Source organism: Elephas maximus, chromosome 20, assembly GCF_024166365.1.
Source record: "Elephas maximus indicus isolate mEleMax1 chromosome 20, mEleMax1 primary haplotype, whole genome shotgun sequence".
In the NCBI taxonomy this organism is placed as follows: Eukaryota; Metazoa; Chordata; class Mammalia; order Proboscidea; family Elephantidae; genus Elephas; species Elephas maximus.
Window position 1 is genome coordinate 45,732,541 of NC_064838.1, and position 17,131 is coordinate 45,749,671.

General features: G+C 44.3%; 1 protein-coding gene across 8 annotated transcripts in view; it reads right to left on the reverse strand.

Annotated features, from left to right (window-relative positions):
* Positions 1 to 3,835: 3,835 nt before the first annotated feature.
* ULK4 (unc-51 like kinase 4) overlaps positions 3,836 to 17,131 on the reverse strand; it is a 710,695-nt gene continuing 697,399 nt past the window's right edge. For all 8 annotated transcript variants that reach the window (XM_049862196.1, XM_049862197.1, XM_049862203.1 and 5 more), the window contains 2 exons: positions 13,451 to 13,536; positions 3,836 to 4,864 (listed from right to left, as the gene is read on the reverse strand). In XM_049862196.1, the coding sequence (XP_049718153.1) occupies positions 4,801 to 4,864; positions 13,451 to 13,536 (150 nt within the window). In that variant the 3' untranslated portion in view covers positions 3,836 to 4,800. The remainder of the gene's footprint in view (positions 4,865 to 13,450; positions 13,537 to 17,131) is intronic.

Consider the following 17,131-nt stretch of genomic DNA (forward strand, 5'->3'; position numbering starts at 1 on the left):
CATGGATGTGCATATATCTGTTCGTGTAAAGGCTCTTATTTCTCTAGGATATATTCCAAGGAGTGGGATAGCTGGATTGTATGGTACTTCTATTTCTAGCTTTTTAAGGAAGCGCCAAATCATTTTCCAAAGTGGTTGTACCATTTTCCATTCCCACCAGCAGTGTATAAGTGTTCCAGTCTCTCCACAACCTCTCCAGATTTATTATTTTGTGTTTTTTGGATTAATGCTAGCCTTGTTGGGGTGTGATGGTATCTCATTGTAGTTGATCTGCATTTCTCTAATGGCTAATGATCGTGAGCATTTCCTCATGTATCTCTTAGCTGCCTGATAATGTCTTCTTTAGTGAAGTGCCTGTTCATATCCTTTGGCCATTTTTTAACTGGGTTGTCTTTTTGTTGTTGAGGTTTTGTGGTATCTTGTAGATTTTAGAGATTAGACCTGATCAGGTATGTCGTAGCCAAAAACTTTTTCCCAAACTGTAGGTTGTCTTTTTACTCTTTCGGTGAAGTCTTTTGATGGGCGTAAGCATTTGATTTTTAGGAACTCCCAGTTATGCAGTTCCTCTTTTGGTATTTGTGCATTGTTAGTTATGGTTTGTATTCTGTTTATGCTGTGTGTTAGAGGGCTCCTAGCGTTGTCCCTATTTGTTCTTCCATGATCTTTATCGTTTTAGATTTTATATTTAAGTCTTTGATCTATTTTGAGTTAGTTTTTGCACATGGCGTGAGGTATGGGTCTAGTTTCATTTTTTTGCAGATGGATATCCAGTTATGCCAGCATCATTTGTTAAAGAGACTGTCTTTCCTCATTTAACAGACTTTGGGCCTTTGTCAAATATTAGCTACTCGTAGGTGGATGAATTTACGTCTGGATTCTCAATTCTGTTCCACTTGTCTCTGTATCTGTTGTTGTACCAGCACCAAGCTGTTTTGACTATCATGGTGGTATAACAGGTTCTAAAATCAGGTAGTGTGAGGCCTCCTAATTTGTTCTTCTTCTTCAGTAATGCTTACTTATCTGGGGCCTCTTCCCTTTCCATATGAAGCTGGTGATTTGTTTCTTCATCTCTTTAAAAAATGTCATTAAAATTTGGATCGGGATTGCATTTCCATCTGCTAACCTTTTGGTTAGCAGCCGAGCTCTTAGCCACTACACCACCAGGACTCCAATGCCCCTCTAGTTGCTAATATAAAGAATTGGTATCAGTGCCTCACGTATTACATCAAAATCTAAGTATCTTCAAATTTAAGAGTAACATGACATTTACTATTGCAAAATATCCCTCAACCACTATTTACAACTGCTGTGAAATCATGTTAATTAATGAACTGCAAACTGGAACACAAGGGTAAAAAAGGGGAGGGGGTGCTTAGCACTATGGGAAGTAACACGTCCTTATATAAGAACATTATGCATTCACACCACACCATAGGAAGGATTTGAAAGTAAATACATTTCTAATTTCTCTTTCCTCACTGCTTCTGTGGCTCAGATCCTTCCCCTTCTAAGCAGTGTGTCCAACTCCAGTGAGTCAGCAGTACCATACACCTTCAGGTATTTGGATGCTGTTACCTTTAGTTTCAAGGATCTGGGGGAAGAGGTGTGAAGAAGTGTTTCCTTGGGGCCCAAATGATGTCCTCAAGAACTCGGGGTTACTGTTACCGGTTACACTAGGCCACTGCTGAATGCCAGACCCCAGCTGACAGAGGCATCCAAGCATTCTCTGAGAGTTTTACTTTTGTATGGGGTTGGGATGCTCTAAAGCAGGGATTGGCAAACGTTTGGCCCGGGAGCTTCCAATATGACCCTGCTGCAGAAGCTTGCCAACCCCGCTCTAAAATATGGAATCCAGATCAGGGCCCTCTTGCCTGGTCAAAGGGCGGTATTACCCTTTAACAAGGCAGTTCTCCTCAGAATTTATCCAAAGTGTGCTTACGCAGAAGTATGTACAAGGGTATTCATGCAGCACTGTTGGTAACAGCAACCCAAACAGCCACCAATAAGGGACTAGTTAAAGTGTACACCCACCCACTTAGTGGACCACTCTGCAGCCAAAAGGGGGGGGGGGGGACTAAAAAGCTCTGTGCTTTGATATAATCTTCAAAATATATTGTTAAGCAGAAAAAGCAAGGAGCAGAGCAGAACTCACAGCTGTTACCATTTGGGTTAGAAAAGTGAGGGGGGGTAGAATATAGCTATAAAGACATATATGCATAGACTGTCCCCAGATACATATAGGGACACTGGTGACACTGGGCATGTGTGGAAGGAGACTAAAGCAGGGAGAAGGACTGACTGCAATGGGAGGGAGATCTATTTTCTGCTTACATCTTTTGGTGGCATTTGAGTCTCTTACCACTCTCATGGGTTGAGTATTACTGACTCAGCAAAACACATTATTAAGAAACCCAATGAATGCATTTGTCCTCTACCACCTTGAAATCAAGCCTCAGGTGAGAGAGGCCCAAGGCGGGACTGAAAGTTCAGTCTTGCTTGTAGGCCCTATCACAAGTCCCCCTCCACCAGCTGTTGCTCCTTGCTCCTTCTCAGCTCCACTGAAGCTAGTTTTGCCCCCAGCCATCAGCCTCCAGACAGTTCCAAGGGTCAAGCCTCTTCCTTTGGGCTGTTCCTTCTCTTACTACATGTTCCTCCCTGAGGCCCCTACCTTGGCGCCCCTGTATATGTTGGGGTGGATTATTCCTACGTCACTGTATTTTTCAGTTGCCTGGGAAGGAGAGAAATGGCCATTTTGCGCCAAGTGAGGCAGGAGTGACCCACATTGGATGCTCATTACTCACCTTGGACAAGAGCCTAAGCCACCCAGAGCCCTGAGTCTCTGAGCTAGAACACAGGAATAATGTCTGCCCTCCTTCAAAGAACTGATGTCAGGACCTCATGAGGTAATATGGTTAATGGGAAAAGCTAGACAAATGCAACGAACATAACTGAGTAACCTGTTGCCACATCCCACAGGCTCCCGTATTATCATCTAGACCCACCTCCCTAACTGCCCCAGATGACAGTCAACTGTCCCCAGGACACTTGTGGCCAGAGTCACACCAGATGGCTCTCCACAGACAGGGGCCAGCTTAGGCTGTAAGTGAGGGCAGGTCTTGAAGCTTTGGACCTGCGGTTAGTGGAGGGAGAGAAGGTAGCCCTGTGTGCCTACTCACCTGGTCCCCTCCTGCCCCTAGTGCTCCTGCTGCCTCCTTTGCTTCCTACCCCTGCACCTCCACTGACCACCAGCCATCCCAGGAGAGGCTCAGCCAGTGGTGTAGGTGCTCAGAGAGCAAACCACTGAAGCTAGGTGGTGGGAGGAAGAGGCATGTCCATGGGGCCTCAGCCTCCCTCTGCCCAGCCAGCCCACTTGCATCCCTCACCTTTGGGCTCACTGGAACTGGGCTGCGGCTCTCCCTACAGCACCTTCATGAGAATTTAGAAATTATTCCCTTCCCCCAAGGACGGAGCCCATGCCAGGGTATAGGCTTGGCACGTGACGCATGGCACCCTTGGCTGGGCGCCCCTGGTTGGTGTGGTAGAGTGACTTGGGACCCTCATTTCCTTGCCCCTTGCCTACCCAGATGTGTCCTTTTCCAAACAGGTAGCTGTTGCACTGAAGCCCACCTGGAGTTGGGGTAATGTTTGTCAGGGACAAATCCCCCTTCTGAGAAGCACAGAGCATTTGAGCTGGGAGGGGGTTAGTACCCACAAATCTAGTCTAGCCCTTTCATTTTGCAGATAAGGAAACTGAGGCCTGAGAAAGGCCAAGGGATGGCTTCAACTTCTCAACTGACTTGAGATTTCCAGGACTCAGTACTGCCCTTTAGTCCAGATCCACCAGGAAGCCTTCCTCAGGACAACAGCCCAGAATCCTTCCACAGTGCCCACCACATAGTCTCATGGGTTATTCCTACAGAGGAGAGCTAAGGGCATCCCTGAGGGCACATGAGGAAGCTGGGTGGGTTTCAGGGATAAGGGGGTACACGGTAGAAGGCAGGAAACTGAAAACCAAACCCATTGCCATCGAGTTGATTCTGACCCATAGTGGCCCTAAAAGACAGATTAGAACTGCCCCATAGGGTTTCCAAGGAGGAGCTGGTGGATTCGACCTGCTGACCTTTTCGTTAGCAGCCGTGCTCTTAACAAGTGTGCCACCAGGGCTCCAGAAGATGGAAGGGGTAGGCAAACCTTCCAGGAAGCCAGCTTTCCACCAGCATTCTGTATTCCTTTAGGCAAACTTTTAATGACCTGTGCCTGCCAGTGGAGCCCCTCCCAGCGGTCCCCAGAATTCTTGGAATCAGTTTATCCCTTAAAGGAAAAAAAGCCAGGCTGGGAAAGAGGCAGGAAGACAGAGGCTAAAAGGTAAGTTCCACTGGCTTGCTCTGGAGGCCAGCCGCAGCCCAGAGAGCATGCATGCCCGATCCTGCCTCTTAGATCTTCCCCAGAGAGAGACGCTCACTGACGCCCCGGATGAGGAATGCGGTGCCTCGTCCAAGGAGGCCTGCCCAGCCCACGCAGACAGGGACATTTTGGAGAACAGAGAGCAAACCTGGCCTTCCCAGATGCATCCCACAGGAACCAGGAAGAACATTCTGCGTCCGTTTTCTAGGGCCCAGGGTTAGTGAGTGCACCTCAGCCAGAAGGTTCTGGGTTCAGCTGACTTTATTAAGTCCAGAATATAGCCCTTAGCAAGGGACAGCTGTGGTGGTGATGTGCCGACGGCATTTCGGAGCTGACCTTGCCTGTGCAGCCTAGGGTTGGGGTCGCAGGATGGGCCTGTGCAGACTGCCTTCTCACTTAGTGGCCAGCAGCTGTGAGGATTTCCAGGGCCAAGGAAGTCATTGCACTGTCGGTAGACGAACTGTGAGAAAACCAAAGTAGAAACACTTACTAGGCATCTCCAGGTAAAATGCCCCCACCCCTTTCAAAGGGGCTGGCCTCTTTTGCACCCAAGTACCTGATGGAGCAGCTCTTTCCTGCAGCTGAAATGTGCATCATCTTGGGAAGCTGAAGGAGGAAACCCAGGCTCCCAAGCCATAAGGTGAAAACCTCACCCCAGTCCCAGCCTCTAAGCTAGGCTTGAGCACCTGGCTCTGGCTACCACGCAGCATCTGAACCACCTTGGCTGGGAGCACTGACCCTGACTGTATGGATGTCTCAGACCAACAGCAGCCAGAGCCCAGCATGCCTGCTCAGCTCCTGCCTGGAGCCAACTTATGTAAAATGACAAAGACCCTAGACCCTCTCAGGCAGGACCCCATCTCCAAACACTGACCACTCTGTGCCACAGTACTGCTTCCTGGACAGTCAGCCAGGACCTCTGGGTTTCTTATTCTCGTAGGTGTGGATGTACAACTGAAAAAAAAACCCACTGCTGTCAAGTTGATTCCGACTCATAGCGACCCTATAGGACAGAGTAGAACTGCCCCTATAGGGTTTCCAAGGAGCGGCTGGTGGATTTAAACTGCTGACCTTTTGGTTAGCAGCCAAGCTCTTAACCACTGTGCCACCAGGGTTCCAGATGTGCCACTAAGAGCTTCATATGGAAACTTTGTTACCAGAGCAAAGCAAATTGTTTGAAACACATTTAAACCCGTGCCTTCACAATTGTTAGGAGGAGTACTGGGGCGGTGCAAATGGTTAACACGTATGGCAGCTAACCAAAAAACTGGAGGTTCCAAAGCACCTTGGAGGCACCTTGGAAGAAAGGCCTGGCAATCTACTTCCAAAAAATCAGCCACTGAAAACCTTACGGAGCGCAGTTCTACTCTGACACACATGGGGTTGCTAGGAGTTGGAGTCAACTCCATGGCGACTGGCTGGTTGGTTGGTTGGTTGGTTGGAACAACTGTTAGCAAAGAAAGAAGGACGCTCAGATAGCAATGCCCCTTGAAGTATAAAATTAGCTTGTGACACACTCCTGAGTGCCCAGAAGTAGAGCTGTTGCCAAATAAATGAGTGAGGGCTGCATAAAAGACATGGGTTGCAGTGAAACGGGGCTGCGGCTGAAGACTGCAGCCAGAGGTGGTGCTACACATTCCTGCTCTGTTGACCAAAGGTCCCGCCTGATCCCTGCTGAGTCTAGGCTAGTCTGCCCATCCCGCCCACCAGGGCAGCCCCAGAGGGCCCAGTGACTGAGAACACTGCCTTCCATTCATTCTGGTTGGGCCATCTGAACAAAGTGCAAAGGAGACTCCTTCACAGTGACAACAGTGACAAACTCCCTACCCAACCTTAGGTCTGCCTGATGTAGATGTTGCAGTTGCTATATTTGGTGTGGATGCAGGAGAGGCCACCAGCCTCACGGGACACTGAGCTTGTTTTTTTATACGTTGAGTCCACCTCTCTCCCACACTGGCCCAGCAAGGGGGTGTGCTAGCTTTGGCACAAAGGCTTGATGAGGAGCCCCACAAAGCAGGCACCCGGAGACGAGGGCTCTCGAGCTGTCTGCAAAACTGCTGCGACCAGATGGTTTTCCCCATCTCCCCTTCCCCTCTTTCGGCACGTATCTGCTCAGGGTGGCTTCATCAAGCCTGTTTGCACAAGGCTGGAGGGGGGGGTCCCTGGGGATGGACGTCACATGCTCTTCACAAACCCGACGCTTTTATACCACGAGTGGCCCAGTGGGGTGAGGAGTGGCCCTTCACATCAAAGTCAGCCTCACCCACCCTCGCCTCACAGAAAACCATGGGTAAGAACCCACTTCTCTGGCTTAAGCTAAAGCCTCAGAGGTGGTGAGTTCTTCTCCTCCCTCCATTCGCACAATCCAGGATTAATGCAAAACAGGCTGGTGGAGATGAGCCTTCCCTGTGGATGCACCTTCTCAACAACTCCCCAGCCACACGTTTGCCTTCAAATTAAAACCAAACTCAATTAAGAAAACAATTTCACTTATAACAGCACCTAAAAGAATAAAATACCTAGGAATAAATTTAAACAAGGAGGTGAAAGATTTATACACCGAAAACTATACAACGTTGCTGGTAGAAATTAAAGGATATCTAAATAAATAAAAGACATCCTGTGTTCATGGACTGGAGGACTTGATATTGTCAAGATGTCAATACTACCCAAAGTGATACATAGATTCAATGCCAAAAAAAACCAAACCAAACCCAGTGCCATCGAGTCAATTCTGACTCACAGCGACCCTATAGGACAGAGTAGAACTACCCCATAGAGTTTCTAAGGAGCACCTCGCAGATTCGAACTACTGACCCTTTGGTTAGCAGCCGTAGCACTTAACCACTACGCCACCAGGGTTTCCAGATTCAATGCCATCACTATCAAAATTCCAACAGTCTTTTTGCAGAAATGGAAAAGCCAATGCCTAAATTCATGCAGAATTGCAAGGGGCCCCAAATAGCCAAAACAATTTTGAAAAAGAAGAACAAAGTAGGAGGGCTTGTACTTCCTGATTTAAAAACTTATCACAAAGCTACAGCAATCAAAACAGTAGAGTACTGATAAAAAGACAGATACATAGACCAACAGAAGAGACTTGAGACTCAGAAATAAAGCCATACATCAATGGCCAATTGATTTTCAACGAGAGTGCCAACTACATTCAATGAGGAAAGAACAGTCTGTTCAACAAATGGTGCTGGGACTATTGGATTTCCACATGCAGAAGAATTAAATTTGATACCTCTTTCATACCCTTTAAGAAAATTAACTCAAAATGGATCAATGGCCTAAATATAAGATCTAAAATCATAAAACTTGCAGAAGAAAACACAGTTAGTGGTAAACTTTCAGGATCTTGTATTTGGCAAAGGGTTCTTAGATATGATACCACATCACAAACAAAAGAAAAAACAGATAAACTGGACTTCATCAAGTTAAAAAACTTTCTTCTGCATGTTTTAATGCTCTATTCATCATGCAAATGTCCGTATTCTTAAATCATTATGTAGCTTTCTTTGCTTAAAAAAAAACTTCGGTGCTTCGAAGGACACCATCAAGAAAGTAAGAAGATTTACATAAATAAATAAATCCTCAATTTTATCTGGAACGGCAAGAGGCCCTGAACAGCCAAAGCAATGTTGAAAGAGAAGAACAAAGTAGGAGGACTTACATTTCCTGACTTTAAAACCTACGATCTATACAGCTCAAGTAATCAAAACAGCCCAGTACTGGTATAATCAACACAGACCAATGCAATAGAACTGAGAGTCCGAAATAAACCCACACATCTATGGTCAACTGATTTTTGACAAGGGCACTAAGTCTATTCGATGGGGAAAGAAGAGTCTCTTCAATAAATGGTGCAGGGAAAATTGGATTTCCACGTGCAGAAAAATGAAACAGGATCCATGCTTCATCCGATATACAAAAACAAATTCAAAATGGATTAAGGACCTAAATGTACAAACCAAAACCATAAAATTCTTAGAACAAGAAGCAGGGAAAATGCTGTCAGGCTTAACTTTCAACAATAAATTATCTAATAACAAAAGCACAAAAAGCAAAAGAAAAAATAAATAAATGGGACCCCATAAAAATTAAAAAACTTGTGACCATCAAAAGACTTTACCAAAGAAGTGAAAAGACAAGCTACTGATGGGTGAATATCTTCGAAAGCATAGATTTGACAAGAATCTAATAAACAAAAAATATATATAAAACTTCGATAACTTAAAAAAAAGACAATTAACCCAGTCATAAAATGGGCAAAAAACTTGAATAGACATCTCACCAGGTAGGACATTCAAATGGTCACCAAACATGAAAAGACACTCAGCATCATTAGCCATCAGAGAGTTGAAATCGAAACCACAATGAGATACCATTTCACTCCCACTAGCACGGTTAAGATTAAAAACAAAATGAAACAAAACAAAAACCCAGAAAATAACATACTGGTGAGGATTGTGGGGAAATTGCAACCCTTATTCATTGCTGGTGGGAATGCAAAATGGTACAGCTGTTGGGGAAAACAGTGTGGCAGTTCCTCAAAAAATTAAAAATAGAACTACCATATGACCCAACAATTCTACTCCTAGGTATAAGACTTGAAAGCAGAGACTCAAAAAGAGGCTTGTACACCAATGTCCACTGCAGCACTATGCACGATAGCCAAGAGTTGGAAACAACCTAAATGCCCATAAACAAATGAATGGATAAACAAAATGTGGTATATGTGTACAATGTAATACTACTCAGCCAGCAGGAGAAATGAAGTCTTGATACATGCTGTAATATGGATGGAGCTGGAAGCCATTATGCTGAGTGAAATAAGTCAATCACAAAAGGACCAATGTCGTATGTCTTTACTTATTTAAAAAGACAAGAAAGGGCAAATGTATAGAGAGCAAAGTTTATTAGTGGTTACCGGGGTGGAAGGGAGGGGGAAAAGGTGAATTTAACGGTGATGGAAATATCATGTTGATCAAGGGTAGGGTTGCATAGTCGATTATTGGAATTGCTGTCAATAAGTTGTATACTCATAAAAAGCTGAATTAGCAAAAGCTGTGTGATAGATATATTTACAACAATGACTAAAAAGAGGAGTTGCTGAGGCTGCTAAAGTCCAGGCAAAAGCCTCATGGGATTTGGTTTCTTGGGTTGAAAGTTTAGTGTCATGGTTTCATGGGACATCCCAGTTAATTGGCCTAATAACAAGTTTAGTGCCTCTGTTCTACCTCTTAGTTCTATGTAGTGCCCGGAGTCTTAAAAGCCCACAAGGCCATCCAAGGCACACCTTGGATGTTCACCTGGGGCAACAGAGGAGGGAGGAGAGTCAGGGATGGGAAGAGGATATGAAATGTGTGGCTAATTGCCTCCATGAATAACTGCCTCCTTTGCCATAAGCCCAGAACTGGATGGTGTCCAGCTACCATTACTGCACATTTTGATCAAAGATTCCACAGAAGAATCCTGATCAAAAGGAAGAAATGCAGAACAGAATTTCAAATTCTCATGGATTCTAGACTTTCTGGAGCCATGGAAGGGTGGATAAATCCCTGAAACTATTGCCCTGAGATATTCATTACACCTTAAACCAAATACATCCCCTGAAGTCATTTTAAAACCTAACAATTGTTTAGCTTAACTAGTAAAAAAAATAGTTTGCCTTGAGCAGTACGCTCTTTTAAGAAGTATCTATAAGGGCTCAAATTGACAAGAGCAACTGAAAAGATTAGACAGGAACCTTAGGGGGCAGTGAGTTTATGTTAATGAGGAACAACTCAAAAAAAGAGGGTGGGAATGGTTGCCCAACTCAAAGAATGTAATCAATGTCACTAAATGATATATGTTGAAACTGTTGGGTTGGTGCATGTTTTGCCTGATAGTCTCAACAACAACAAAATAAATAAGATTTAGAAAAAAAGAAGTGAAAAAACAACCCACAGAACAGGAGAAACTTTTTGCCAAATCATTGTCTAATAAAGGACTTGTATCTAAAACATATAATAAACTCTTACAACTCAATCATAAAAATGTTTTAAAACATGGCCAAAGGGCTTGCTTTAATAGACATTTCTCTACAGCAGATAGTCAATATCATTAGTGACTACGGAAATGCAAATCAAAAGCACAATGAGATGCCGCTTCATACTCAGTACGATGGTTATTATCTAAAACAAAACAAAATTAAAAAAAACAAAACCAAACAAGCATTGGTGAAGAAGTTGAGAAATTGGAACCCTCATCTGTTGCTGGTGGAACGTAAAATGGTACAGCTGCTGTGGAAAAGTTTGGTGGTTCTTCAAGAAGATAAACATAGAATTATCACACGACCCAGCAATTCTGCACCAAAGAGTTGAAAGCAGGCACTTAAACAGATACTGGTATACCAATGTTCCTTTCAGCATTATTCACAATAGCCAAAAGGTGGGAACAACCTAGATGTCCATCAACAGAAGAATGGATAATCAAAATGTGGTCTATATCTACAATGGAATATTACCCAGCCATACAGAGAAATGAAGTTCTGATACATGCTACGACTGGGATGAGCCTTGAAAACACTATGCTGAGTGAAATCAGTCAGAACACAAAATTTTAATGTATTTTGAACCAAAATATATTTTTTAATTTTTATTGTGCTTTAAGTGAAAGTTTACAAATCAAGTCAGTCTCTCACATATAAGCTCATATACACCTTGCTACACACTCCCAATTACTCTCTCCCTAATGAGACAGCCCGCTCCCTCCCTCCACTCTCTCTTTTCCTGTCCATTTCGCCAGCTTCTAACCCCCTCCACCCTCCCATTTCCCCTCCAGGGAGGAGATGCCAACATAGTCTCAAGTGTCCACCTGATCCAAGAAGCTCATTCCTCACCAGCATCCCTCTCCAACCCATTGTCCAGTCAATCCCTGTCTGAAGAGTTGGCTTCGGGAATGGTTCCTGTCCTGGGCCAACAGAAGGTCTGGGAGCCATGACCACAGGGGTCCTTCCAGTCTCAGTCAGACCATTAAGTCTGGTCTTTTTACGAGAATTTGGGGTCTGCATCCCACTGCTCTCCTGCTCCCTCAGGGGTTCTCTGTTGTGTTCCCTGTCAGGACAGTCATCCGTTGTAGCCAGGCACCATCTAGTTCTTCTGGTCTCAGGCTGATGTAGTCTCTGGTATGTGTGGGCCCTTCTGTCTCATGGGCTTGTAATTACCTTGTGTCCTTGGTGTTCTTCATTCTCCTTTGATTCAGGTGGGTTGAGACCAATTGATGCATCTTAGATGGCTGCTTGCTAGCGTTTAAGACCCCAGATGCCACTCTTCAAAGTGGGATGCAGAATGTTTTCTTAATAGATTTTATTATGCCAACTGACTTAGATGTCCCCTGAAACAATGGTCCCCAAACCCCCGCCCCTGCTATGCTGGCCTTCGAACCATTCCATTTATTCAGGAAACTTCTTTGCTTTTGGTTAGTCCAGTTGTGCTGACCTCGCCTGTATTGTGGTGTTGTCTTTCCCTTCACCTAAAGTAGTTCTTATCTACTATCTAATTAGTGAATGCCCCTCTTCCACCCTCCCTCCCTCCCCCCTCTCGTAACCATCAAAGAATATTTTCTTCTCTGTTTAAACTATTTCTCGAGTTCTTATAATAGTGGTTCTTATACAATATTTATCCTTTTGCAACTGACTAATTTCACTCAGCATAATGCCTTCCAGATTCTTCCATGTTATGAAACTGAACCAAAATATTTTACAATCCCACTTCTGCGAAGTATCTACAATTGGCAAAAAACGTAGAGGTAGAAAGTAGAACATACCAGGGGCTAAGGGGGATGGTGAGATGGCAAATTATCGCTTAAGGGGAACAGGGCTTCTGTTTGGGGTGATGAAGTTTTGGAAATAAACAGCATTGTTAGTCGTACAACATTGTGGATATAACTAATGCCACTGAGCTGTACACTTAAAAATGGTCAAAATGGCAAATTCTATGCTATACATATTTGTCATGGATTGAATTGTGTCCCCCAAAAATATGCATCAACTTGGCTAGGCCATGATTTCCAATATTGTGTGGTTGTCTTCCATTTTGTGATTTGATGTAATTTTCTTATGTGTTGTAAATCCTAATCTCTGCCTGTGGTCACTGAGGCAAGATTAGGTTCTGTTAAAAAGGATTAGGGTGGGATCCAACACCCTTACTCAGGTCACAGCCCCAATCTGGTGCAAAGGGAGTTTCCCTGCAGTGTGGCTTCTATAACGTTTTATCTTACAAGAGATAAAAGAAGAGAGGAGTGAGCAGAGAGTTAGGGACCTCCCATCACCAAAAAAGAAGAGCCAGGAAGTGAGTGTGTCCTTTGGATCTGGGGTCCCTAAGCTGAGAGGGTTCTAGATCAGGGGAAGATTGATGACAAGGACCTTCCCCCAGAGCCGACAGAGAGAGAAAGGCTCACCCTAGAGCTGGTGCTCTGAATTTGGACTTCTAGCCTCTTAAGCTGTGAAAGAATAAATCTCTGTTAAAACCATCCACTTGCAGTATGTGTATTATAGCAGCACAACATAACTAAGACAATATTTTTTGCCACAATAAATTTAAAAAATGTACAGATTCTTGCAAATGGATCATGCCATCCTCATACTTAATTCCAAGGTCACAGTGGCCCAGTCAATTGATCCAATTCCAATAATAATAAAAAAAAAGAAATAATAATTTTTAAAAAACCACACACACACACAAACCCCAAACACACTAGGAAGCACTTTTCACAAAATCCCTTGGTTTTTAATCTATTTTTGAAAACAGAAAGTACCAAGAAATGCTAGTCACCACTCCGTGTCTTACACACACAGTGAAACTCAGGTACCCCCTTAGGAGTTGGGTACTTCTCCCAGGGTTGGGGGAGCAGCAGTGGAGCAGAGAGGTGGGCTAGGAGGAATCTCCATGGGCAGTGATAGACTGGAAGGTGGTGGTCCTTGGAAAGGGAATGTGGAGGGAGGAAAGAATGGGTGAGACCCCGGTTGGACTCTGCACTGCCCCTCCTGGGCCTCACTTACCTGCCCGCTGGGGCCAGCTGCTCCAGAGCCTGCAAGAGGCTACCTGCATTCTTAAGGCTTTCCAGGTGCTTCTCGTTGGAGGTGATCTGCAAGGGAGGGAAGACAGAGTGGTCATATGGCCTGTCTCTGCTCATGCTTGTTGGCCAGGCACCCTGAGTCTCAGGTCCATGTGTGCTTCAGTTGCCTATGGCACAGGAAGCATGCCAGGAGTCAGTGCCCATCCCCCAGGACACTACGGCCCATGGAGATGGAGGTAAACCTTGGAGGTGGACGTAATGGAGCCCTTCGGGACTGGAAATATGCCAGGTCAGGGTGAAGTGCCGCTTCTCATGGTTCCTCAGGAATGTCTGTGTTCCAGAACGCCAGGCTTTCTAGTTAAAGCACAGCCAGGACCTTGTGGGTCAGGCTATTAATTGGAAACCTGGGTCCTTTGGTGCCTTAGCCCAACATAACCTCTTTTACATGGAGAGCAGGACTGAGATCTGGGGTTTGGGGAGCCTGGGAGAAAGAACACTGACAACCAAACCAGGGTCCACCCTCTTCCCAGGTATCCTGGGAAGCCTGCGTTGCTAATCACCACTGTCGTGGGCGAGATGAGGAATAACACTTAGGCATCCCTGAGTCTCGGGCACTAATGTGCACAATCATGAACTCCCGGGGCTGCCAGGGGCTTGAAGGGTGTCGAGCCAGTCCAGGCACTTCTAGCCAAAGGGTTCTCAGCTCCTAACTCAGCCCCTCAAGTCCACGTCCTGCAGGCTTAGGATTAATCTTTGATTCCAGTACTAAACTTGAGCCCCGGTGGCATAAATGCTTAAGTGCTCAGCTGTTAACCAAAAGGATGGCGATCTACGCCCACCCAATGGCTCCATGGGAGAAAGACCTGGCAATCTGCCCCATAAAGGTTACAACCAAGAAAACCCTATGGGGCAGTTCTTTTCAGTGGGATCTTTATAAGTCAGAATCGACTTGATAGCACCTAATAACAACAACAAAAATTTTTTTTAACCACCACTTAATTCACCATTCATGTCTCATTTTTATCTTTGTTGCTTAAAAATTTTTAATAAAGACTGGTGTGGTACTTTACATTTTACAGTTTCATATACATTTTCTCATTTATTCTTCTGAACAGCCTCACCTTGTGTGGCAAGCATGTAATGTGTTTTATGTTGTTAAGTGCTGTCGAGTTGGTTCTGACTCACGATGACCCCATGTATAACAGAAGGAGACGCTGCTCGTCCTGTACCATCCTTACAGTAGTAGGTTATGTTTCAGCCCACTGTTGCAGCCACTGTGTCAATCCATTTCGATGAGGGTCTCCCTCTTTTTCGCGGACCCTCTACCAAGTATGATGTCCTTCTCCAGGGATTGGTCCTTCCTGATAACATCTCCAAAGTAAACAAGACAAAGCCTTGTCTTCCTCAATTCTAAGGAGCATTCTGGCTGTACTTCTTCCAAGGCAGATTTGTTCATTCTTCTCAAAGTCCATGGTATATTCAGTGTTCTTTGCCAACACCATAATTCAGATTAACAGGCTGTTTCAGCAGTTCATGTGGAGCCTGACCCTGTCCCCATCACAAAGCTGAAACCTGGCTGGCCTCCACTGACCCCACTGCTCAAATGCACTGTGTCTTTTAACTAGATCACAGCAACCAAGTCTAGATTATCATCTCTAGCTCTTGAGAAGGGGTTGAACATTTCTTAACCAGTCACTTAGGCTGAGAGGAAGGGCACAAGAGTAATCACGCCTTAATGTGGACTCTGAATGACATATGGGTGAGTTTGCACCTCCACTGAGACCCTATCCCACTTCTGGAGTGTGCCAGACAGCAGCTGCGGCTCAACTGCTTCAGGTGAGATTTCTCCAAACATCTGCATTTTAAAAGAGCTGCATGCAAATCTGTTCTGAAATTACACCCAATTCAGTGAGTTCAAAAGGCTGCTGCTGAGAAATGTCAGCTACAGTTCAATTATGCCCAAAGTAAGCAGAAACACATACTGCAGTTGCCCTCACGGGTCTTCAGTGAGGATTCCCACCCGACTTTTCTCAGAACTGGACCTCATACAGCTCAGCTGAGCTATACCCAGGCTCACCGCCCCCACTAGCCCTGCAATTGTGTACAGAAGCTGTGCTTCAAGGAAATCACTCCATCAGCTGCAAAGAAATGACAAGACCACTTTCACCCATTAGACTCGTTAAAAGGTACAAATGGAAGAATAGAGTGAGAATTATGTGATCAAAGGAAGAGACCAAAATAGCATTATGTGCAGCTGACATAAATATAGGCAGAAACAAAGCCAAAAGAATTAATTGAAAACCATGTAATTTGGCCACTTAACTGAACTCTTAACAACTTCAACTGTTGTCCTGTATATGAGGATTAATTAGAAAACAGAATTTTAAAATTATCTCCCCTTCAGAGGTTGCACTCTTTCTCTCCCTTTGAATGCAACTATAAAACGTGGGAGAATGCATATCACAGCTATGTGAGAATGCTGAAAAAGTAAACACAACAGGTGGGCTGGAAAGCACCACCAAACTGATGTGTTTACCACTTTTTCCCACAGCTCAAACTCAACAAATCCCCAAACCCAGAAGTGAGTACTGTGGGGCAGAGAGAGCTTTAGAGAGCCTGACTCCAGGAGTGGGAAAGGGAACTCCTCAAACTCAGAGGGAGAAGAGGAAATCCCTCAGGTTCTTTTCTTTCCTTTTCCTCTCTTCTCTTGTGCCCCAGGCTGCAGGCAGTTCTATGGTGGCAGTGATGGTAATGACAGCAGCCCGCAACAGGAGCCTATGGCCAAAACTCTTTTCCTGTTCTCTGTTCTCCCTAGTACTTGGGAAAGCAACTCTATAAAACTGTTTATGAAATTCTGGGCTTATTACAACCTGTGATCCTAATTAGCATACCAAAGACATGGAGAATTGAGCTAACAGATAAACCTATGCCCAGGTCCCAAAATGATGCCTGGGTGATACACACTTCTAAGATAGGTCCAAATAGCACTGCAAATACCTTGAAACTGACCTGACATTAAAGCTACAGTTCCAACCTGCAGCCGGAACCCTAACCAGATCAAATACTTGTTAAAACGGAAATGCCAACATTTTCTGTAGGATTTAAACAAGACCCAGAGACCCATGATGTAATAATAAAAATGTTCAGAATAAAATTAAAAAATTACTTGATATACAATGAAAATAAAAACTTCAACTTGCATAAGAAAAGACAATCAACAGAAGACAACAATAAGATGACAGACGTTGGAATTATATGACAAAAACTTTAAAGTGCCATAATAAAAATGGTAAAACCAAGCAACTGTTAAAACCCTTGAAACAGATTTTAAAGTAAAATGTATCAGCAATAAAATAGACGATATAAACAAGGACCAAATGGAAATTTTAGAATTAAAACTATAATAACTGTGTGCGGGGGGGACCTCACTGGATGGGCTCAATAGCTGAATGAAGATAACTCAGGGAAGAGTCAGTGAACTTGAAAATACAGCAATAGACATTATTCTCTGGACAATGGAGCAAAAAAGATTGAGAAAGAAATAACAGCCTCAGGGACCTGTGGAACAATAACAAAAGATTTGCACCAGTGGGGCTCCAGAAACCAAAAACAGAGAACAAATAGATGAAAAAGTATTTGATGAAATCATGGCAAAAATATCCCA